Genomic DNA, 23,684 nt, shown 5'->3' with positions numbered 1-23,684 from the left:
GTAAAACTTTGTCTAATCATGGCCTTATAGTGACCCCTCCAGAACGACTACTTGCTTAAATGGCACCGTGTCTGTTTTCCAATAAATAATTTCTAAGATAAGTTATTAATGACATTAAAATTTTGCCAAAAATTATAGTAACAGAATGCAAAAACATGTCACCTCTGCTTATAATCCAAGCATATAAGATAATTTTTCCTGAGATACTTTCAGAAGGAAGCTTGATTAGATTCCTGGGTGTTCAAGGCAACTCTTGGTTGTTGAAACTTTCAACTCTGACCTACTACATTGATAATAATCTGTTATCACATTTGTTTCTAGCTGGTATTTTATTCAGGTGCTGGAACATATTTTTGCAACCCATACATATAATGATGTTATAGATTATTTGCAGAGTTTCTGTAAGTTTTCTCAAATGTTTATCTCTAGTCTTGCAGGCATCATGTGGAAATAATTTATTTTGCTTTGAAAAGTGGGCACATAATCCCCATAGATGCTCAAATCTCAACTTTACAAAGAAACTTCACAAATATGAGCTTGCACTAAATTTAGGATCCTCATATCCAGATCTTGTGCATTCTGCTTTAATGACGGCACCTCCTCAGGCAGCAGCTGTATCACCCTGTCAAATCGCTGCTAATTATGTCAGCAGTGTTTATGTGTCACTTTCTGAATGACTTCATGTAAAAACGTGTTAATGGGTTTGCTTGTCTTTACCCAACAGAGGTTTTCCACCAAGTCGGACGTCTGGAGTTATGGAATCCTTCTTTGGGAGATTTACTCCTTCGGCCGCGTGCCTTACCCTAGAATTGTAAGTATCCTGGCTGGTCATCTCTGGTTGTCAAATTTGAGATAAACCAGCAGATGGCAGGCTTTAGCACTGGGACCAGTGTTGAGTCTGGTTTTATTTTTGTGCAATAGGAGAATCATTTTAGCTGGAAAAACAAACAGCAGGTTCTTACACAGTCCTCAGAGTTTGTAATTTGCTTTAATTGTGTTCCATTTTTAGAAAAGTATTAAATGTTTGAGTTTACATTTTCTAAAAGATAATAAACCTCAATTTCGAAATCTTTTAAAATTATAAAGGTCACCTCTTATGAATTTTAAATCAAGATTGGAAGAATTAGGGAAATAAAGTTGCTTAAATGCTGCATGAAATCAGTTGATATTTGAGAAATCTTATTTGCATTTATTCTCATTTCCTTAAAAAATCCCCTCAAAACAGCCATTTATCACAATGAATCAGAAGCCAACTTCCTTTTCATCTTGTGGAACATACAAGTATAGGTGCATCTCTGTAAATTTGAATACCATCAGACTTAATTTATTTCAGTAATTCAGTTAAAACATTTTATCTCTATTTGTTTATTTCGGTGTGTGTGTTTGTGCGTGTCTGTTTCTCAGCCATTAAAAGATGTGGTGCCCCGGGTGGAGAAGGGGTACAAGATGGACGCCCCGGACGGCTGCCCGCCTGTGGTCTACGACCTGATGAAGCAGTGCTGGACCCTGGACCCCGCCATGCGGCCCTCCTTCCGCATGCTGAGGGAGAAACTGCAGCATATCAGAGCCAAGGAGCTGTACCTGTAAAAAGCAGCTGTGGAGGCAGGGATTGAGAGGTGATGAGGAGCAGCCTTGTATAGACGGATCATGGGAGGAGAAGAGGGACCACAGCACCTTCCTCCTGCTTGCCAAACCAAGGGACTGCCAAACCGTGTTCCCTCCCCTGACCTCAGGCTCCACCCTGCTTTCTCATTAGGACTGTTTTCCTGTTTGTATTGTATAGCTTTGCCAAGCAGCTTCCTCACATCTCTTCTTCGTCCTCCTTCACCTGCCACTGTTCGCTCGCGCTCTGTAACCTGGTCCGAGCTGCTCTTCCTCATCCACTTGCATCATGCCTTTTCTTTCTTTATTTTTTTTCCCCTCCTCTTCCTCCTGAAACGTGGCATTAACTGGAGGAGGGGCTGGCCTTTTCCTCCACGTTTGTCAGGTGCTCTCTTCTTCACCCCCAACCTTTGTGATTTTTAAAAAAAAAATTTTAAATCATTCCAGTATCCATGCATCACCACGTGGCTCTGCATGCCAGCTCTGTCATTCCATCCTTCCATCCCCCGACCCTCTGCTGTGTTGTCAGGTGGAGGGGGGGGGGCTTCGCTCTGTGCCAAAGTGCCTCCAGTCTACAGAGCTCCACAACCCTCCACTGCTTAATTGGACTGTTGAGGTGTCATTTTTTAATTATTATTTTTTTATTTCTTTCTCTTCAGGGAGGTCAGCAAATGTTTTTTATTACAGTCTCCCGACAACTCCACCATTTCTGTCTTTTGTTTTGTTCAATTTTTTTCTCCCCTAAGAAGAGCACATGAACAGGAAGAATTGTTTAGCGAGGGGCGGCGTCATCTTCATCCTGCTGCCAAGGCAGCCCCGAGTGACGGCGTGGGGTGATTATGGGAGAAGACTGGGGCAGGAGAGGCACTTCACACACATGGTCGATTCATCATACGTGGGCTTGTTTTTATATCAAAAATATATTTAAAGGTTTAAAAGAAAAGAACAAGAGAAAACTGACCGGGACGGGACAGAGAAGGAGGACTCTGAGAAGCCAGGAAGTGACTTTTTGCTCTGGATGCTTGGCGTCCCTGAACTCTGGGGTCGGGTGGTGCATGCTGTGTGTGAGAGGCCTTGGGTTCAGCTGTCAGTGCTTTCAGTGTTCATTGTTTTGTTATGCTATCATGACTATGAATAAATCATTCCATCTGAACAGTGTGGAAATGCATCATTATTGTGGTGTTCGCACATCCGCAAAAAGTCTTTAAATGTTTTAAATTCGTATTTAAAAATGTACATTGACAACCTAGTGTAAGTAACCGCCTGTGAAAGCATTGCCCTGATAAATTTAGAAAATTACAGCAAACTGTGCGGAGCCAAGAGAGGCGGTGGGGTGGTGTTTGAGTGAGGTGATTTACATTTGAGACCCGGATAATGATTTTCCACTGTCTCAGTTCTAGTTCCAACCTATAACGATGTTGCATTCATTCTGTGCAAAAAAGTATGGAATTACTTGAATGTAAGACACGGGGCTATCTTTTGTACATTTCCATCATGATGCAGGTATTAAATTGAATTCATAATGGGCTTAAAAAGCCATAAATTTATAAATGGTCTCCAAGATAACCACCTGATGCAAGTTTGTCAAGTGTAACCTGCATTTGTTTTCAGCCTCCAAGAGAAGAGGCTTTGTAGAATCACATTTCATTATTACAGCTGTAAATCTTTTGAAGTATGTCTTTGCAAGCTTTGCACTAGAGAGTCTGCAGAACAGCTCAAGCTCTGTCAGATTAGTCGGTGTCTGTGAACAATTTTCAAGTTTTGGCACAGATACTGAATTGAATTTAGGTCTGGACTATGAGTCATGCTTACGCATTAAGCTTTGATATTAACTCTTATTTTAGATCTAGCTCTATGTTTACGCTTGAAGGTTTCCATAGCTCCAGTTTCACATTCTTTACAGGCTCTATCAACTTTTCGTCCAGGTATTTTCCAGTGTTTAGCTCAATTTTCCAATAAATTATGACCAGCTGAAAAGAAAAACATTCCCTCACCATGATGGTGCCACTACTATCCCTATGATGGTGTTATGCTCAAGATGAGCTCTGTTAGATTATTTGTCACATATAATTTTGCATTTAAATCAGAACATTATTTTTTTTATCTAAACTGAAGGGAAGCAACTTCTTGCTTATGTTACCTGTGTCCCAAAAGGAGGAAATGTTGCAGTATTTTCTATCAACTGTATATACTTGATGGGATGGGTTTGTTTTTTAGCTTTAGATTTTAAAAAAAAAACCCTGGAGTTACATGCTATTGTTGAGGAACAGCATTTTAAATTGAGTCATATGTGTAATGTTCTTAAACTATTAAGAGAGTTAATAAGTTATTAAAATTATTTGTTTTTCAGGATTTAATTGGGTTTTAAATTTTAATTGCCTTGGTCTTAAAAAGACTCATTTGATTTAGTGAAATGTGCTGAAATTTCATTGTGAAACAGCAAGATGAAAGTTCATTCAACAGATTAGTTCGCATATATTAAAGTAATGCACATGTGTCTCAAACACTATGTGGATAAAATGTGTAAGAGTAATATAAAGTGGATAATGTAGCAGTTTGGTGGTCTTCGTTCACGACCGTCTCAGTTTCCCTCACTAGCCTGTATGATAACTCTAGATCTGCAGAAGTGTGAAAATGTTTCAGTTTGCTTGAAAAAGTTCCTCAATCAGGTTAGGTCTTCAGAGATCTGGACTTCTGGTCTCGGCTTTGATCAAAAGCAACCAGGGAGTTTTATCCCAGCATCTATTAACCACATGTGAACGTAGTTTGCAGGAGTGCAGTAAACAGGCGAGGAGTGTTGTCAACACAGCCTTAAATGTATGAAGAAGTGTCATTTGACTAAGTTGTCGTGGTTCACACAGTGCTGCCTTCACTGCTCTCTGGAGATCATCATCATCATCTTAGGAAGGAGCATACAGTCCATTAGTTTCGCTGCACTTTTTGCTTCCATTTTAAAGTTCTTCCGATCTCCGTTCCTCCTCTGTTGCTACAACAATGTTGTGTGGGTCCTAATTTTGCATAAATCCAATGAATTTTAACAGCAGTGACAGGGCGGCAACAATAGGCCCGTTACATAACAAATGCGCTTTATGCTCGTGGCTAAGGCTGCGCCGCTGTCAGGACCTATCACGGTAGCTCTGATTTGTTATGTTGCCACAGCTGCATGAGATGGGCCTGTTGCAGAGGTCCACTAACACATCCACCTCAGGAGCTCAGAGACATTCACCTTCTGAGCTTCTTGGCAAACATGCAGCTCATTAGGTGGCCGAGGGACCATTTTTAGCCTACCAAAGGTCAACAAAAAAAATTGTCCCAAAGAGGGCTTAATTCTATTGGGCTTAATTTTACTCATTTCTTTTCAGGAATTATTAGTTATAATCTGTGAATCCCACCTGACACATCAGTCTGACATGAGTTGAGTTTTCTCCCACATCTAGATGCTTAAGTCTTTCCTTCACGCTTAACTAATCATGACAGGCACTCAGCTTTTGGTTCTTAGGAGGCACATGCAGGAGGATTGAAGTGTTAATCAGCTTTTTGATAAGTTATTATACGGATCTGTGTGACCGTCGGCTGTCAGACTGAGCCCAATAGAAACTAATTAGCTCCTGAATTAATCTGATTACAACAACACCAGTCCGAGGAAGACGCCAGACGAGGCCTGTGTGCGCCGGTGTTGCGTTCGCACCCGCCAGCCTCTCACACACACTCACACATCAAACTGCAGCTGACAAATCTACATGTGTGACAGAATGAGGGTGAGCTGGACAGGTGGGCTCAGGCTTCAGGTCTACATTAGCTTATCTGTCACATGAAGCAGGATTCTTTGAAGCTGCCAGCAAGTTTCATGTTGGTTTCTAGTCATTACGAGTAGTTTAATACCAGGTTGTTGTTTTTTTTTCATTGGGGTCACTACACCACCTCTCTATGTATTAAGCTTATATCTAAACTTGGCCTTTTTTTTTTTCTTTAAAAATATGTTTCTCCGGAACTGGATGTACCTTTAAAAGTGTTCTCAGGGCTTGAACTCTTCCATTGTACTTTGCATTGCAGCAATAAATCTTTGTGGATTTTATGACAGATCAACACAAAGTAGTGCATATAGTTTATTTCACAGAAATTTGGAAGTTAACCAGAGATGACGGATAGAGTTGTACATCATACTTTAAGGTCGAGCAAGGGTTGAGAGCAAACAAGACAACAACCCCAAATGTAGAGGCAAGTCCAGCCCAACACCATCTGAAAACCTATAGCATTACTTGAAATTGCTTTTTAGAAATGCATTTCACCTGATTTTACTTTGCTTTTTTTGTAAAGAAAGAAAAAAAAAATCAGTCCGAAGACTTCCAGGTAATTCAATCAATCAGGTTTTTCAAGGTAGTGACTCAGATGAGCTGAATATAAATGCACCTCACACAACATTCATTTTATTCATAAGAAACAACTCTCTTCCTTTCACTCTACATTATTGTGCTATTTTGTGTTGACCTACAGTATAATGTAAAAATCCCAATAAAATATCTAGAAGCTAGCAAAATGTGGGAAAGACTTTTGGACTTCAAACAAACTGTCTCTGTGTCATTAAATTGTCAAAATAACAGTACAGTAGACAATTCCCAAAATGTTGACCTCTCCCAGCAGAGACACTTGTCTGTGATGCTGCAGATTGCAGAGAAGGAAGTCTGGAATTACCCTCTCCAAGGGTTGTATTTAAACAGCTGTAGCACTGTCATTGAGAGTGGGAGTTTTTAATTTTCAGCCTGTTTCCGTGTCTCGAAGCAAGCTTTCAGATGACAGAAATAATATTGACATTATCAGGCCAACAGGCTGTCTCTAACGTCCTCCGGTTCTTTTTTAGAAATTGATGCATGGCTTCACATGCCTTTCTCTGTCCGGGCTCACCACTTTGCTGATCAGTCTAAAAATAACCCACTTCCTGCTGCTGTTGGTGTACAGGAAAGGATTTGGTTTCTTCAAAAGACGAAGATCCCTTTTTGAGCAGTGGGGTTGTTTCTAGGAGCCTGGTGACATGTAGAGTGTGTCATTTATTCCACTGGGTGTTCCTGCCACATCATGAAGCCGTATTTCTTTGGAGTATCAGGTTTCCAGTTATTACTATCTATTCATCAATCATCCTATACAGCATGAAGAGGGTCGGGTGGGGTAGGAGGTGATTGTCGCTTATCTCCACTGATTACCATGTCGCAGCTAACTGTGCCTGTCAAAATATACACACTCCTTGAACATTTGTACTTGAGCTTCTGAAAGCACTTGATTGCAGTTAAAAGGGGGCTGATTACAAAAGCACATCACAATCTTACATCTTTCCATAAAATCCAGATTAAACACTTTGTTTATTGGTGACAAATTGTGGAAAAGTTAAAAGGGTGTTAATATTTTTATGAGTTGTCTGCATTTTAAACCTCTGCTCAGTTTGCTCTTCCGATCCGATGATTCATGCACAGTAATCCAGGTTGACAGCATGATGTCCGACCTGTGAGAGGGTCATCTGGCCATTGTCCATCAGCTGGAGGACAGCTCAATGTTGCACCATAGAAATGAACAGTGTTGTATAAGCTGAAAGGTAAACGACTACCTTTTTCAGGGTAAGTCAAAGGCTTATAATGTATCTTAGGATCATTATCTAAAGATATTTTTAGTGTTTTTATCGTAATTCACAAAGCAATTTTGCATTTTTTCTTAATAAAAATCTTAAATGTTAAGGGGTTGTCTAGACTACTAAAAAAAACTACAGCATGATGCTGCCACCACCATGCTTCACAGTGGTGATGTGCAGTGTTAGTTTTTCCAACACGCACAGAGTTCTGAATGTATATAGATGTATGTATAAAGTTCAGTTTTGACATAAATTATCAAATGATTAGACTTCATTTGTGTTTTGCATGAACAAAATTGATATTCACATTTGCATACAGTGAACAGACATTTAGATGAAAGCTATGAAACTGAATCTCTAGCCTTTAACATTTACACAAAACATTTCACTCAGATGTTCATTTGAGTGTCTTATGTGAATGACATTAAGACTTTAGCCAGTACACCAACAGGTCAACGCAATATTTTAAAAATAATTTTAACTGATGCCATCCTAAAAGTTGAATCATTCAGTGTAAAACATCCACTTCAATGCTTCATTGCCTTAATTTCCCTCCATGTCAAATGAAGCAGGAGACCATGCTGTAGAACCACACTTTATGAATCCATATGATGTAAAAGGCATTGAGTACAGCTGATTGTACTATAGTGCAAAGTGTTACATATTTATTAAGTAATCATAAGCTGACTGAAAGTTTGCAGTTGGCAGGTCAGTTGTTAACCCAGCAATGATTTCTTGGCTGCATTGCCGCTTCTACACCATGCTGTCTGTGCATTAGCAGCGTTTTCGGTTGAATATTGTTCCTCCTTATTCTTGGTGTCCCCCTGCTAATCAAAGCTCAGGCTGTGGCTCACATATTGTTTATGGACTCAGTGCAGAACATAGATAAGACACAGGAACTGGGTCCAACAGCCAGTCCAGCAGGTGAGAGCACCACAGTGATGTAATGATGGCTTAAATTAAGACGGTGTGAGTCGCCTCTCACTCAAAACCTTCATTGATTTTCTCAGTATGAGCCCTGGTCACGTCTCACAGACGGAGATGGGCTGGAGACTGAGGATAACAAACCAGTTTCTGTATCCCATGATGTAAGCAGCCTGCTTGCTGCACCCTGACTTTAAATAACCCAATAGTTGGCCCGCAGTGCTGGCTGACATGTTCATTTGACCTTGTGAAATATCAAGGTTCCCTCAGTCGCAGCAAACATGCTTTCTGCACTGCTTGTCAGCATGAATCTGCATTTTGTGCCTGACATTTCACCTCCCCCTATCCCAGGCTCCCGGCCTACTGGTAGCCAACTGAGGGGAGGGCGGTGCCAACACATATTCCGATAAAGAGATGGTGAAGGGCCCTGAGGCCCCAGAGAGGAACCTCAACTGCACAACAGCTCCAGTACCTTTCTATCTGCAATATCCTGAACAGCCATGCCAAATCTAAAAAAATACCAACATATTGTGCTTAAATGTTTCTACATTTTGTCACTTTTCATTCACAAACTTCAATGTATTTTACTGGTCTATCACATTTGATCTATTTGATAGATCAAAAATAAACAAATACATAATTCTAAAGTGGAATGAAGATCTAATTTTTAAAAATTGTTTTAAATCTTACAAGTGTGGCACTTGTATTCAGCCCCATTTATCATACCCTATAAATGGGTATGATAAATCAAATGCAGCTCTACCAAATGCTTTCAAAGCCACCTAATTAGTAAACTGATTACACAACTGTGTGTAATTTAATCCCAGTATAAATATAGCTGTTCTGTGAAGGCCTCAGAGGTTGTTGTTTTTTTTTTGTGAATAACACAACACAGTACACCAATGAACACACAGGGTCAAGAATAAAGATGTGGGAAAAAATTAGAGCAGGGTTAGGTTGTAAACAATGTGTCTAGCTTTGAGCATCTCACAGAGCTCTATTCCTTTTATATCATCTGAAAATGGAGTCAGGCACAAATGGAAACCTAACAAGACTCACCTAAGATAAAAGGCTTAGCAAGAAGAGCATTAATATCATGGTAACTTTGGAGGAACCACAGAGATCTTATTTGAATAAGACAACTAATACTCAGGTATTCTCCAATCAGACTGAAGCAATTGTTGAAAGAAAGCATGAAGAAGAACTGTTGAGCTGAGGAAAAGTGTACTGATCAGATGGGGTCAAATCTGCAATGCATAACACATCACTGTAAAATGTGTGAATGGCAGCATCATGCTTTGCCGATGATTTTCCTCACCAGCGAAAGGGAAACGTCTAAATTTAGAGCCACTGATGAATCTAAGGACAGGTAATCCTGGAAGAAAACAATGTGTCATTTTCCTTCCACCTGACTATGATGCAATACGTTGTGTTAGTTTGACTCCTAAAATTGAATTAAAATACATTGGAGTTTGTATTTTTAAAGTGACAAAATGTTAAAATAAAATAGCTGTGTAAACACTTTTACGCAACATAGTAAGCAAGGAATCTACACTAAACATGCAAAAGAATGTCAAGAAATGCATAAGATCAGAGAATGTTTTTATATACAAGAAAGCCCATCTGCCTTGTGCTCTCAAGTGCAACATAGTACAAATCACTATAAATAAATAACAACAAAAAAATCATTTTTTTTTTCTTTTCAACCAGATGGCTTCCAATGTGTAAACACTTTCCAAAATTATCTGATTTTAAATCCTGAGGAGGGTTTCACTAAAATTGTGTGATGTCCTCTGCATAACGTGCTGATGTCATCCAGTCTCATTGTCACCTGCAGCAAAAATATAACTAATTGTTTATTTCATCATTTGAAAATGACCATTTCATCAACAGTGACTAACCTTGATACGATCAACCCCAGCAGTAGGATGGCTACATACAGGCATTGTTGGCACTCTGGCGTTCCAGTCGGTTCGTAAACACGACCCAGCTGACTCTAATTCACAGACGTCAGCTTGCAGGATCTGCGAGCTTTGAAGTTCAAACAGCTTTCTTGGACTGCTCTCTACCGTTTGGAGACGTTGGAGAGTAAAGATTGTTGGTTGAGCTTGAAGGACTCTTTCCCCTCCTGACAGTCTGGTGCCTGGCAGATGATACGAGCTTTGATGAATCCTTGGAGCGTGAGTCACAGTTACAGCCCGACATTTGTTGTCAGTCAGAAGTGGGAGTTTGCTATCAGTTTTAATGGAGGAACAGTGGGCAGAGTGGCAAGCTGCCTGAGCAGATTACGTCTTTGTGTGTACCATTAACAGTGGGAGCGCATGACAAACTTGACACAGCATTTTGTTTGCTGAAAGTCTTGAAAAGGCATGCAGTATCCATTGAAAAATTGACATAAATGTCAACATTTTTGTGCTGAATAAAAAAAAAACTTTGTTGAATTGTTTAACGAAAATAGCAACTCACATGACAGTAGCTCAATCCATCTAAACGTGGTGAAGACAACTTGCTGCTCATCAAAATTACCATTGGAATTTTGATTAAATGGGAATTGAGGGGCGTGCCGTGGTGGCGTAGTGGTTAGCGTGACCCATATTTGGAGGCCTTGAGTCCTCGACGCGGCCGTCGCGGGTTCGACTCCCGGACCCGACGATATTTGCCGCATGTCTTCCCCCCTCTCCTTCCCAGTTTCCTGTCAGCCTACTGTCGTATAAGGGACACTAGAGCCCACAAAAAGACCCCCTGGAGTGGTAAATAAAAAAAAAAAGGGAATTGAGTGACTTTGAACAAGGTTTGGTCGTTAGTGCAGGATGTGCTGGTATAAGTATCTCTAAAACAGCTGATTTGCGATTTTTTACAAATAGCCATCCCTAAGGTCTTCAGATCATGGACTGAAAAACATAAAATCCATTGAGCAGCAATTGTAGGGTCAAAAATGCATTTTTAATATCAGTGGAGAGTGGACAGACTTGTGCAAGATGACAGAAAAACGATAGCCTTGTCTGTGAGAGACAGCAATCGCTATGGTTTTGTCTGATATAGTGCATAACTGCTGCTGCATCTCATCCACTTGACAGCAAGGTGAAGAGCAGGGGACTGAGTATACATCCCTGAGGTGTCCTTGTATTAAGAGTGATGATGCTGGCTGTGTTAGTACTAACTTTTAAATTGATAAACATTATAACACTGGAATTCGCTGTAGCTACAAAGTCTGAGAAATGTATACACAGTGTGTGTGAGCTGTAAAGATATGATGATAAACTGAAGAGGAAAAGATGAATCAAAGTTTTCAGTCTCAGAAAAACAAACCAATGTTATGTCATTTAGGGTTTCCTGCCTCAAAAATCCCTAGACTTTGTTTAGGCAGCTCAGCAAGCGTCCTCAGAGGACAGAGTATAAACTGTTGTGACACATGAGGATCTGCAGCCAACCGCAACTAATGTTAAGGTTCACAAATGCCTAAGAGACAAGAAAAGTCATACACTTAAAGGTTTTGCACTAACTGCACGTGAACACACCTCACAGAGGTCAGAGCGAGGTAACACAAGAAGTTAAACACATCTACTCATTCCTTCATCAGTGTGCATGAAAATGTTCTGGACTGGACTCAAAAGCAGGTGATGAAAGTGTGCCATACTACCTTTGGCAGCTAGATTGCTTTGCTTTTTCTACGCTTCACTTTCAAGGAGGAGCCCATGTCCGCCATCCCTCAGCCACCCAGTGGGGGTGACCACACTCACACAGCCCTTTCACGCACACACTATCTCAGCATTACTCCTGAAGCCTGGCCAGGGGCGCAGGGGGAGGAGAGACACAGATGAGGGCTGAAAGCCTGCTCAGTGCCGTGTGCCAGATCCTTGCTGAAACACAGGAGCTAATGAATGCAGCCAGAAGTCAGAGTGCGTGGCTTGAGCAGCTGCAGCTCCAAAGTACACTTACACACAACCTCACCCAAGTGGCCATTCCTGCTTCATTCACAAAGGGCTCTCCAAGATCAACAAAGCAGACCTGGGACTGTTTTTAACCATAACACACGAGAACAGCACATCCATGTGTAGCCTCTGTGTGTCCCTATTTTCCTACTCTGCGTGAGAGTGATGTAACAGCCTCACTACCGTGGGCAGGAATGACTCCAGGCTGCTTCGAGCACATTCACATTAATTAAGTTGATGCGTCGTGGCAACTCGCATGTAAGCAGACATGTATAATCATGTAGCCGCTGCAAAGCAAGCTGTTAGTGAGCATCCGTGCTCCCTACAACTGCCAGTAACAAGAAAATACCAAGCAGATTTGAGTTCCCTGATTCAACTGGCGATGCAGATATTGATGCAGTAATTTCAATACAAACTACTCTCAGGAAAATGTTTGACTTTTCCAGTTTAAAAGATCCCCTGTTCAGTGGCCGTGGAGCACTGATGATGGACCTTTTCCTTGTAGAAATCTAAAAAGTGAGGAGTTGTTTTTTTTTTTTGCCCCCTTTAGTACAATATCTAGCCATATATAAAATCCAGTGCAATCAATTTACTTCGGAAGTTACCCAAAAACTAAATAGTCTGCTGTCAGTGTATAATACAATCTTAAATGTCAGAGATTTTTAGAGAAAATTAGTGAAAGGAAACAGCATCATGAAGGCTAAGGAACACAGCAGTGGTAGGAGGGTTGGATTATAAATAATATTAAAAAACGTTGAACATCTGACAAAATACTGTTAAGTCAAACATCCAAAAATGGAAAGAGTATGGCACAAAGGCAAACCTACTAAGTCCTGGCGGTCAACCCAATATTTGCTATGGTAACTCAGGAGGAGCTGCAGGTGGTAGAACCCTTTGAAAGATGGGCTATTAGATGTGCACTCAACAAATATGGCCTTTCTGGAAGAGTAGTGTTATGACCGCTGTCATAAGGGACTGGGTTTTTAATATGTAAGTCTGAGTGTGCTGATGCCTCTTCATGATTGGTGGACCCAGGTGACAAACAGGTACAGATTGGTTACTTAGATGGAGATGAGGTGTAAGATGAAGCTGCTGAGAACTACCCATCATTCATCCTCTGTTGTGGAGCGTCTTTATAAAAGCCTTTAAAATACATGTTATGTGTGGGAGTTTTTAGAGGTGGACGGCCTTTTTATTTTGACCCTAGTTTTCTTCTCTTTATCTTAGTTACTGAGGTAAGTCCTTGTCATATTGGTGTATTTATTTTGAATGGGTAAATTTGGTTAATATTTCAAATAGTTTCTCATGTTATTTTGGCATAAAGTCCATCCTCTTTTCACTGGATGACACCAAAAATGCTGTCAAATTTACAAAGGTGGCGTTTAGATCAAAACAGATTTCTAAGTAAAATCTCCAAAGTCCTAAAAGTAATCTGTGGAAGGAGCTGAAAAAATGATGTTCACAAATCAAATCAATCTGACTTGAGCTGAAACTCCAGGGAAACGTGTCTCTACAAAATGTTGGCTCAGGTGGACTTGATGCAGACACTGCTCCGTTTTCAGGTTCATGCACTATTTTACTTTCACTTGACAATAATACACTGCTGTGCTGGTCTATGATATATAATCCCAATAAAATATATTGAAGTTTGTGCTTATAACTATACAACAAGGGGTTGAGGCAAAGCTTTTTTATAAGTGATAGATTCTTGGTCTTTCTGTGTTGCAGCTCTGCTTTGATGTGGCTATTGGCAATTTTCAGCTCTGCTTTATGAAACATTATTCATAACCTTGGTCCTATAATAAAACATTTTGAAAGAACAAATTACAATATTTTGCTGTTCTTGGAATCCTATGAAATCACCCATTTTCTTGGTCCCCTTGCTGGATGTTTCCTGCCTGAAACTGGGGAACCCTTGGTCAAGTTTAAGCTGTCAGTTTTCATCAGCTGACTGTTTTTTTTCTTCACAGACCTAAAACCTGAAATCCGATCCAAAAAAACAAAGCTATGTTGTCAAATTCTCTATGAAAATCATCCACTGGCAATCAGTGGTGCATTACAGCATCGGGTTTGTTCTTCAGCATTTCTTCACTGCGCTGGGATTTGTCTTCAAAGACTCGCCTCCTGTCTAAGTCCAAGCAGAATTACTCATCAGCCCCCACACTCAGGCGTGGGTGGTCGTGTTGTGAGTGACTCACGTGGCTTCTAGGAGTTTACATTTAAACTCTTCCTCAGAGAGATGAGAGCGTCCGATATGCCGATGCTGATATGTAAAGAAAGCGTCTCTCGAGTGACCATTACTGTTTGAAACTTCATATTCATTCACTCTTTACAAGGCAGAGTTCACACTCAGAGCTGTAAAGCTGCACATTTAGCTTTCTCATGAGAATTAAAATATTTTTTGTCAAAGGATAAATTAGCAGCATACAAGTTAAAATAGAATTTTATTCTAAGAATCCAGAATCCTGGATGAGAGCTAGAATCTTTTAATTCCTACCAGTTTTGTTTCTTATCTCTTTGTTTGTAGGAGGGTGATAGACTTTAAGATAATCACTGCTGACAACATACACACGTACTATCTTAGCATGTGACCAGACAAGGTAATTAACTTGTGGAATACTGCAGCAGGTTTCTTTCCCAATATATCCATGTCGTTGTATTGTATTTTACTTTGGAAAAAGGATCAGTCTGAATTCTGAAATAGATGGAAAAAAGAAGGAAAGGCTGAGTAGGGTAAAAAAAAAAAGACAGGGAGATTTCATCATCTCAGACTACATGTGACATGACAGGCTGTGAAAGGATTGCTGTCAATCACATTTCTTTCAGCTGTTCTGAACACAGAGGCCTCAAAGCAGCATGGCCTGGAATATCCCTGGTTCATCAGAACCATCTGGAGATGTCTCTGTCCCAAATGTCTTCTACTGTACAATTACAGGAGATCTTTAAATCCTGGCTGTGTTTTTGGAGAGTCACACCGGGGTTTCTTATCTGCTATTTTTCTGTCAGTTCTTTGTAGAGCCACCTGCCTCTTTTATATGTCTATTTTAGATTTAAAGATATAGAAAATTAAGCTTCACATAGATTACAGATGGAGGACATTAGTACGTTTTCAATTCTTGCCACTGGACCATTGTAACATATAAATCAATACTTTGATCTGGATACTTCTATTGTAGCTCTGACTAGACTTCTGAATCAGTTGGTTGCGCTGGATTTATTTAGGGGTATCAGACTAAAATGGTATAGGTACATGTGCATGCCACATTTTTAGATCTGAATTTGTATTGGTTCTTTCCCCTGCAAAAACACAAAATCTTATTAGGTATTTTTGTCCAATTTCTAGCGCAAATACCTCAGTACACTTGAAAAAAACACAAAACTAACTTAAAAGTACATTTTCAACAAGATAAGTAAGCTTGTTTCAAGTCAATGATTCTTTAATATAGGTTAAAAAAATACTTGTTTCACTTGCACATGCTTTTCACCTGTAGTGGTAAAAAAAAAGTATTTTTATAAGTAAGAAACTAGTCCTTTTTTAAATCTAAATTAAATAATTAATGACTTAAAACAAACTTACTTATCTTGTTGAAGTTACTCTTAAGTTAGTTTTGTCTTATTTCAAGTGTACTAAGAAACTAGAAACTAGAAACTTTCACAAGAAACTAGATATAAATACTTGGTAAGATTTTATGTTTTTGCAGTGCACCACCATATATTGCATAATAACCTAACCAAAGACACTGATGTGAGTAAGGCGCTATCGTCACAGAGATCAAGGTAGGTGTCCTGTAGAATCAGCTTGATCTTATTCTTTTGTTGCAACTGATTGAGGTATTACAAATACTTTTTTAAAATGCTAGTAGTAGTTTTGCCCCCTGTGACGCATCAGCCAGGTGCGAAGCCTTCAACAGTGGCAGGCCAAATGCTTAACAGGGGACAGGATGCTCTCTCCTGGCTGGGGGCGAAAATCTATGCCGTCATCTGAGTCACATGGCACAGAGTCTGGGATCGCTTCTGCGAGATCCATGACGCCCAGCAATGCTAACATCTTCAGGCAGCCTGTCACATAAATCCACCATCCGGCATCCGAAGCTTTGATGGCTCCGCCGTTCGGCCTCAGCTCCTCAGACGTCATCGGCTTACTTTGGGAGCCAGCCTCACCTTCACCTTCTAGCTGTGACACGTGCTAAAACGCTCTGATTGCGCTGGAGTTAATTGAATTTGGTTGAGCAAAGGTCTGACATGGAGGAAGAGGGAGGAGAGGAGGAGATGTTGGCGCTCCGGCAGGGAAGAAGATGATGAGTTTGCCTTTGGGGTGAGGGCTTGATTCAGCAGAGCATATGAGCCGTTTTTCAGTTGGTTTCATCAGAGCTGGCCTCATGCAGACACATTTTTACCAATACACAGTGTCTTATGTAACTTCTACTTTTGCTGTGCTAAGTCAGGAGTAACTTGTGTTTAGCAAAAACTAACATTTTCTAGGCTCATTTGATCAGAAAAAAAAAACTTGTAGCAGTTGCAGGTTTGATGTTTTGGAGCATTCTAGTAACTTTATTTGCATCTTTCTTGCCTTAAGCTCTGTTTGCTTCAGTTTGGAGTACATCATCATTACCATAAGGGTACACTTATATAGGATTGAACTATTTTGTTGTACAAGATTAACAACTCTCAGTATAGATACAGAACTCAATCAAATTTCTATGATAAGGATTAATATTTGTACTTATTCCACCAAACTTTAATGAGGAAGCAAGGAAATTCCTATATATTTCACAGATGACGGCAGCTCTGGAAAACAACAACAAAACTGATAGCAAATAATTCATACAATTATTTAAATAATTGTATCAGTTATTCAAATGTTATAACAGTTCAGTTAAAGTTTGTGTGAAATCTAGACTGAATGTTCTGACATTGTGTTTATTTCAACCATTTCAATATCTACTTGTTTACGATTTATTATATAAAAGAAACTCAAAAACTAAAAGATAAACCAAGATACTAAGCTAATACTATTGCTATTTAAAGCTGAGAAAAAATGAATTTTGCATGTCTTGGTACTCCTTACTCTTAATTTGGAGTTGATCATCTGACCAGAGATAAACTTGGGAAATACTTCAGCCATATCACTTTAGACACTCAAAAATTAAAATATATTCTGGCATTGTTTTCTACTTCATTCTTTAGACAAGAGAAAGAACAAAAGTCAATTCCAGCCAATCTCCTCCATAAAGCTACTATTAATGTAATTTCATAAAGATTAATTGTGGACCACTTAAAAGATTTCTGAATTTGCAAAATAAAGGATTTTGAAAGACTTGAACAAATAATGACAGCTTACATTGGGCAGAACACTTGATTATCACAAAATCAATCATGTTTTGAAAACTCAGGGACACCCTAGGATGAACGGTATTAAATTTTTCAGGGACTCTAAAGTTTTGACAGCATTGCTTGAATAAACACAAACTTCTTTTTCAATTGCAGGCTGGATTTTGTGGTAAAGAGCCAAAATGTGACAACAAATAAACTGGTAAGATAAAGGACATGGTCCTTTGGTTTGTAGCTCATGTTATTCAGTTTTTTTCTATAATTGCTCAAACCCAGCTGTAGTTGAAGTTTGCAGTCAGTTGCGTAAACCTGAGCTGTAGTCTTGCCAGATGTAATGACACTTGTTCTGATTTACGTCCTGAGCACCAAATAAGAGCATGAGTCATGAGAATGAAAGAAAACAGCTGTGTGCGTCACAAGGTGTGCAGAACACAGAAGACAGAAAAAGATGCTGTTTATCAAACTGCAGTCTTGGCTGATTTTATGAGCAGTGAAAAATAAACAGACTCTTTGCAATGAGACACCACAAACCCCGCACTTTAGCAGAAGAGCCACACGGCTGTATTGAAATTGAGCGTGCAAATAAACAATCAAAATTAAATTCACAGGTTTTTCAGTTTTACCTCCTTTCAGCCATAACCTCTTTGCCTATTCAAATCTAATACCAGTCAAATCATTAAAACTTTCAAATTTGATTTGAGGACACTTGGTAATATCCAGCGTAGATGATAATTAAACAAATTATCACAAAATAATTGCTGCAAGTACACAGGGGCCTTTGAGAACAACTCTTGAGGGAAAGAAGAAGCAGATGAGGTTTACTGTGACTCTGAAAAAAAAATATGAGAGTAACTTTCCAGCATAGTTTGCTCACAGTGGCGACTGTACAAGACATAAGGTTAACTGTTGTTTTCTGCAATACAACAGTAAAACCTGCAAAAACACCTTGTTATCCTTAATAATTTTTTTTGTTAATATAATCAGACTGTAGAAGGTTTTGACACTCCACCCTCATATGGGATTCAAACTATTAAATTATAGTAAATTACTTAAAACCATAGACACAGAAAACATGTGGAAGAAGGCGCTCTGGTCTGAAGAAAAGAAAATGTATGAAATGCTATGTGTGGCAGAAAACAAACCCACATTGAACAGCAAGGGCTGAATGTAGGTCAGATTTGATGGGAAGATAGACGGAGCTAAGTACAGGACAATAATGGTAGAAAATCTGTTAGAGGTTGCAAAAACGCTGAGACTGGGGCGGAGGTTTACCAAAACCTACAGCCTGAACTATAATGAAATGGTTTAAAACAGCATATTCATGTGTCAGAATAAATCAGGTAAAGTCTGCCTCTGGGATGCAAAACCATCTGTAAATGAAGAAAGATGAATAACCAAAGTACTGACTCCAAGAAGCTGAGTGCAAATGCTTTGATGTGTAATGCATAACACTTAGGTTGTTTTCACACCTGGTGGTCCAGTAGACCTGGTTCAATTGGGGACTAAAACTGCAACATTTGTTACATTTTCACACTGAACTGTGACAAATAATCCAAACCCTTTAAGCAACCTGTTCATCCTCCTCACTTGTGGAGGCGCTACATCAAGAACCACTGAAATAAACGACATAAAAACTTCCAAAGAAGACACGAAATGTAAACAAAAATGGAGTAGCATCAGATGTTAGTGGTTTTTGAATTTCTCTTTTGTCTTTGGTGAAAGACCATGAGCCATTTCTCCCTTTTGCATTAAACTCTCGCGTTTGTTCTGGTTGTACTAATCTCTGGTCTGCCTGGCAGTGAACCACACTTTCTAGGCAAATGTCCTACAGTTCCATTAAAGTTGACTAAAAAGGGCAGGTGTATATGCACCCTTAAGCTCTTTAGTTGGATGACTTCCTGATCAGATCCTGTTAGGGTCTCCTTCAGCTTCAGTCCAACTATGTTTGTCAGTTTGGTGTTTTGGTTCATTTAGGGAGCATCGGCAGCGGATGGATTTGTTAGGTCTCTCATCTGTGTCCATGATCTGCTGTTTTTGTGAACACTCATCCAAAAACCTGAGCAGACAGAAGAACACAGGAAGTGACAGGATGAGGACGATTAGCCCCGCCCACAACATGCCCTGACCGAACACTCACTGACTCACTCCTCGCTCTTCACATTGGGAGCAACACGGCTTCTGAAAACCGCCGTGCGGGTTTGTGTGCACATTTGGTGTTTATGGACATGAGGCCTCGGAGGATGGCAAGGACTCCGAGGCAGCAACGTGTGAGAGCCGAGAATGGATGAGGTCATCGGGGATGGCGAGCTGGCCCGTGTAGCGGCTCCGAGAGAAGTCAACTGTGTGTTTATGAGAGAGGTACAGCGAGGGAGAGTTAGAGGATGCCCTTAGTCGCAGCATATGTGACATTTTGCTGACATGAGAGGAAAAAAATGTTCACCGTCAAAATTCAGCTCTGGAAAGACACTAAAATGTTCACTTGTGTAAGTGAAAACAAATGTCAGACATCTATTTATAAATCATGAGCTGCACACACAAGTCTTCCCAGTTCCTTTGCCCCCATCCCAATCTGTCCCAGCCTCACAAGGCCTCATTGCTCAGATTGGTTGTGTTCGCCATGTTGGCGTCCGTGCTCCCGTGCTTTCGACTGAATGAACACATCGAGAGGCTGAGGCAAACACACATGCTCAGTGACGATGTATTAGCTGCAGCTGGGTCAGTGTGGCAGACAGAAAAAGCTGGAGCGCCTGCGGGCTGCTCATCTTCACCAGAAGGATCTCAATAACACAGAAAAACATCCACAAATTCTCTCCCACACTCCCCCACACACTCTGTCCGTTTCTTCTTGTTTCACATTTGGAGCTCTTGATTGTGAGCCAGATAGCAGTCTCTCTGAGTTCAGACTGCGGGAGTTGGTGCTCACAGTGTAAACAGTATTTATTTTAAATATAAGAACGAGTTCAGTTCTGTGGTGACTCAAGCGCGTGTGACTCTACGCTGGGAAACGTCATCGTTTCAGTGCAATCTCTGCAGAGAGGAGGGTGTTGCAGACATGGGGTCATAACTTCTGTCAGGACTTTTCACCGCGCTGGTGGGGGATCAACGCTTTTACGTAATCAAGGACGAAGGGATGCATGTTGCCAGCATGGCAGTGCACAACAGAAGGGAGGTGGAGAAAGGAGATGAAAGTTTCCTCTCAGCCACAACACACCCCACCCCTTTAGCTACCATTACTGGAGTCTCTGGATGCCAGAAGATGTTTTTCAGACACTGTCATTTGTGTCTGTAAGCTTTGTTTGGTGAGTCAGTCAGATATCTAAGGTTTCAGGCTGAGCTCAGGGTCAAAACTAGATGAGAAGATGCACAGAATGACAGTACACATTCCAAGAAACGTTCAGTATGCGCAATGCAGTGTTCATTGAGAACTGCATACTACTGCCGATATGCAGAACACATTAATAAATAAAATCCCATCAAAATTAGCCCCAGTAATTAGTTCCCAGTGTAAATGCAAACAGATGGAAAGAAAATAAATCCTCTGTGTCGGCACAGAGCCTTAGGAAGGTGTGGTGGAGCTGCTGCTTCTTCAGTCTTTCTGTGAACAGCTGGTGCGCTTGTTCCTTTCACTCGCCATGCACCGTCACTTTAGAAAGACATGGAAGGGAGACGTAAAATGACACTTTGCAAGATCCATGGGCTGTTCAATAGGCCTATTTCTGACAGCATCCAGCTGCCGGTTGTGAGCACAGCTGCAGCTGCTCGGCACTTCTCTAATGAGTGGAGCAATCACGGTGCCTTGTGAAGGTATTCACCACCACCCCCCTCTCCCTACACTGGTACTTTTTTCCCTTTTTTCTTGCCTTACAGCTGGGAAAGGAAAATACTTGTATAGTTTTTCTATGATTTTATGAACACAACATGTTGTATATATTGCTCTGTTAATTGATATGGTTAAATTATGTCAAAAAGCAAAGGTAGAGATGTTTGAATAGGGACTGGGATCATTTTCTGGATAGAAGAAGGCTGCAGTGCTGCTCTGTCTTGCACAGGCATTGTGCATCTGGGTGAAACTGTCCATTTTTTAGCCAGAGAGACATTAGCTGCATTTCCTTTGACCATATAATTGCACAAATTGTAATTATGAACATAAATGTGCTTCATGGAAACATGGCAATTTTGAAAAAACCTTAAAAGGTTTTTATGCTAGCATGAGGTGGTTTTTCGGCTGCATCAGAATTAGTGTGTTTTGCAAAACTCATGTGATCAACAACCGGATGTTACTGCTGGTGGAAAAGACGAAGAAGACAACAGGAAGTGGTGGGAGGAGGATGGTGCAACATCCTCCTTGTTCATGTGTGATTTTAATTGTGTTTCTTTTTTTAATGGAAACACCACAGTTGTGAAATTGTGATTTTTCAACATTAGCAGAATATCAACAAACTTTTGCCCACATTTGTTTTGGAAACACAACTACTGTTTAAGGGGCAGATCTGACTTTGCAACAACTTTCAGAATTAGAAGGACATGCAAAGTCCACTTTACTCATATGTTTCATACAATAGCTTAATTAATTTGCCACACGAAGTCTTAGAGTTGGATCGACACTCAACAAAGCATGAAGCATTTGTTTAACAGAAATTGTTAAATCTTTTTTTTAGCTAACTGGCATCACCAAATCTTACCTGTTTGTAAAACAGCTTATAAGATGGCACGCATCCTAACAGTGTTTTGGTCTGTTTTCCAGAGCTGCTTATGCTGAGGTCAGGAACAGAACTGGTGAACCAGTTTCTGCATGTGGCTCTGGTAGGAAGGCTCGTGCACGCGGAGACAAAGCAGACGGTGAACTCACTTTAACCACAGTCATCCCCAACGGCAGCTTGCCGTACAATACTGCTTCTGAACAGCTTATGCTTTATGATTTAGAACAAACACAAACATTTGCAGGCCTAGAGTGAGGTCTGTTCATTGTATTGTGTACATCAAATTAGAGTTTATAAAGTGATTTTATATTCTAACATCATTTCAGTGATGTACTCTTCTTTATTTTTCCACTGCAGTTTTTTCACAGTAGGAGGGGTTGTTTGAAGCATATCAGGGGTGGTGTGTTTGAGAGGTTGCATTTTAAAAATCTGACAGTGTGACATCTTCAACAGACCCCCTTAGGCACCTAAAAATGCCCTGGGAGAAAAGTTTATAAATATATATAGATATAAACTTTAATTCTGTGAAAAAAAAATGTTTTAACAACAACCAAAAAATGTAAATAAAATATTAAAAATACAATATTAAAGAAAATAACAAAATGTTGCAAATTTCTTATTACTGCCTCATGCAGTGCGGCAGCAGAGCCATGTAGACTGAGCTAAAACCCTGTTGATGAAGGATATTTAAAGTATTTGGTGACTGATATGTTAGAACTCTGGGCACAGTGGAAACAGTAAGAGGAAAAGAAGCTTGCAAGTTGATTGAAGAGCCAGCAACAAATGCTTGATGGTTTTCCGGTTGAAAAAAAATGAACCCATCTGTCTCTGAAATTGCAAGAATGCTTAAATGTGACCAGAGGGATCAGTGTGCTGCTGTTGTATAAAAATGGATTAGCTCTGGGGACATTACATTGTTTAGGATATTATGGTATTTTCTGCCCTTCGTGTAGATGGTAAGTACTTCCAAGAGTAAGCGATGTCTTTGTGTGTGGGTGGCAGTGGATGTAGTTTTCTTAGCAAGTAAAGATGCTCGCTATATATAGTAAATATAGTAGTGCATTTGATGGCTGAGGAAAGATAAGATTCCAAATGAGTGGCTCTGAATCCTCGCTTTCTCAAAATCCTTTTTTATACTGAAGGCATTAAGTTAAATTATCTTCTATTTTCACTGAAGAATATGAATATCAAGGTAGAGTGTATTTCAAAAGTATACATACTGATAACCCTTGAACTTTTTCACCTTTGACCAGGTTGCAATCATGAATGAACCATACAACCGTAAACGTAAAGGAAAGTCATGTAACATTGAGATGTAGAGTAGAAAATATTTGTCGTTGTTATCAGTATCTTAGTAATGTAGCATCAGCTGGTAAGCGTCTTTCATTATCGTGTTTTTTGGTCGGTGACTCAGTGTTGCTTTTGTACATAAATTAGGCCAAATATGGAATAATGAAGAATAAATTGACCCAGCATAACATTTAATCATCAAATCCATTTATTTTTCTGTCCAAGAACTGTGTGGACTCATACATTATACCTGTTACAATTTCAAGCAGAGAATGAGGGTCCGTGAAT

At 40.0% G+C, this 23,684-nt stretch overlaps 1 protein-coding gene across 2 annotated transcripts in view; it reads left to right on the top strand.

The window, feature by feature from the left end:
• The window catches only part of csk (C-terminal Src kinase), a 43,526-nt gene extending 40,766 nt beyond the window's left edge, over positions 1-2,760 (top strand). For both annotated transcript variants that reach the window (XM_023332797.1, XM_005796136.3), the window contains exons 12-13: positions 725-811; positions 1,405-2,760. In XM_023332797.1, the coding sequence (XP_023188565.1) occupies positions 725-811; positions 1,405-1,587 (270 nt within the window). In that variant the 3' untranslated portion in view covers positions 1,588-2,760. The remainder of the gene's footprint in view (positions 1-724; positions 812-1,404) is intronic.
• Positions 2,761-23,684: the final 20,924 nt, after the last annotated feature.

The sequence above is a fragment of the Xiphophorus maculatus genome, chromosome 4, assembly GCF_002775205.1.
Source record: "Xiphophorus maculatus strain JP 163 A chromosome 4, X_maculatus-5.0-male, whole genome shotgun sequence".
NCBI classification, from domain to species: Eukaryota; Metazoa; Chordata; class Actinopteri; order Cyprinodontiformes; family Poeciliidae; genus Xiphophorus; species Xiphophorus maculatus.
Note: the sequence above shows the minus strand (reverse complement) of the source record. Positions and strands in the feature narration are given on the sequence as shown.